This window comes from Penaeus monodon, chromosome 19 (genome assembly GCF_015228065.2).
Source record: "Penaeus monodon isolate SGIC_2016 chromosome 19, NSTDA_Pmon_1, whole genome shotgun sequence".
Taxonomy (NCBI): Eukaryota; Metazoa; Arthropoda; class Malacostraca; order Decapoda; family Penaeidae; genus Penaeus; species Penaeus monodon.
This window is the reverse complement of record NC_051404.1, coordinates 14153016-14153316: the sequence shown is the minus strand read 5'-3', so window position 1 is coordinate 14153316 and position 301 is coordinate 14153016. Positions and strand designations below refer to the sequence as shown.

Sequence of the window (301 nt, the reverse complement as noted above, 5' to 3'; positions counted from 1 at the left end):
ATCCCCCCATCTCTTCCTTCCTCTCCCTTACTCAACTGACAAGCATAACACACAAATCTTCCCTCACGCAGGTCCAAGTCATGACAGGCGCTCCACTGTGGGCTCTGTGGACCACGACCTTCCTGTGGGACCTCCTTACATATATGGTGTCCGCTTTGGCAGTCTTTATAGTCTTCATGTTAATGGATTCGAAGGATTATTTCACCGTCGCTCAAGCACCAGGTAACGCCAACTCGTTAACGGTTTTCTGGATGAATATTAGTTGACATGCGTCAAGATATATTGTTGTTATTGTTGTTGA

At 46.2% G+C, this 301-nt stretch overlaps 1 protein-coding gene across 2 annotated transcripts in view; it reads left to right on the top strand.

The window, feature by feature from the left end:
* The window catches only part of LOC119585077 (ATP-binding cassette sub-family A member 3-like), a 16804-nt gene that overhangs the window by 12206 nt on the left and 4297 nt on the right, over positions 1–301 (top strand). For both annotated transcript variants that reach the window (XM_037933697.1, XM_037933698.1), the window contains exon 17: positions 72–222. In XM_037933697.1, coding sequence (XP_037789625.1) covers positions 72–222 — 151 coding nt within the window. The remainder of the gene's footprint in view (positions 1–71; positions 223–301) is intronic.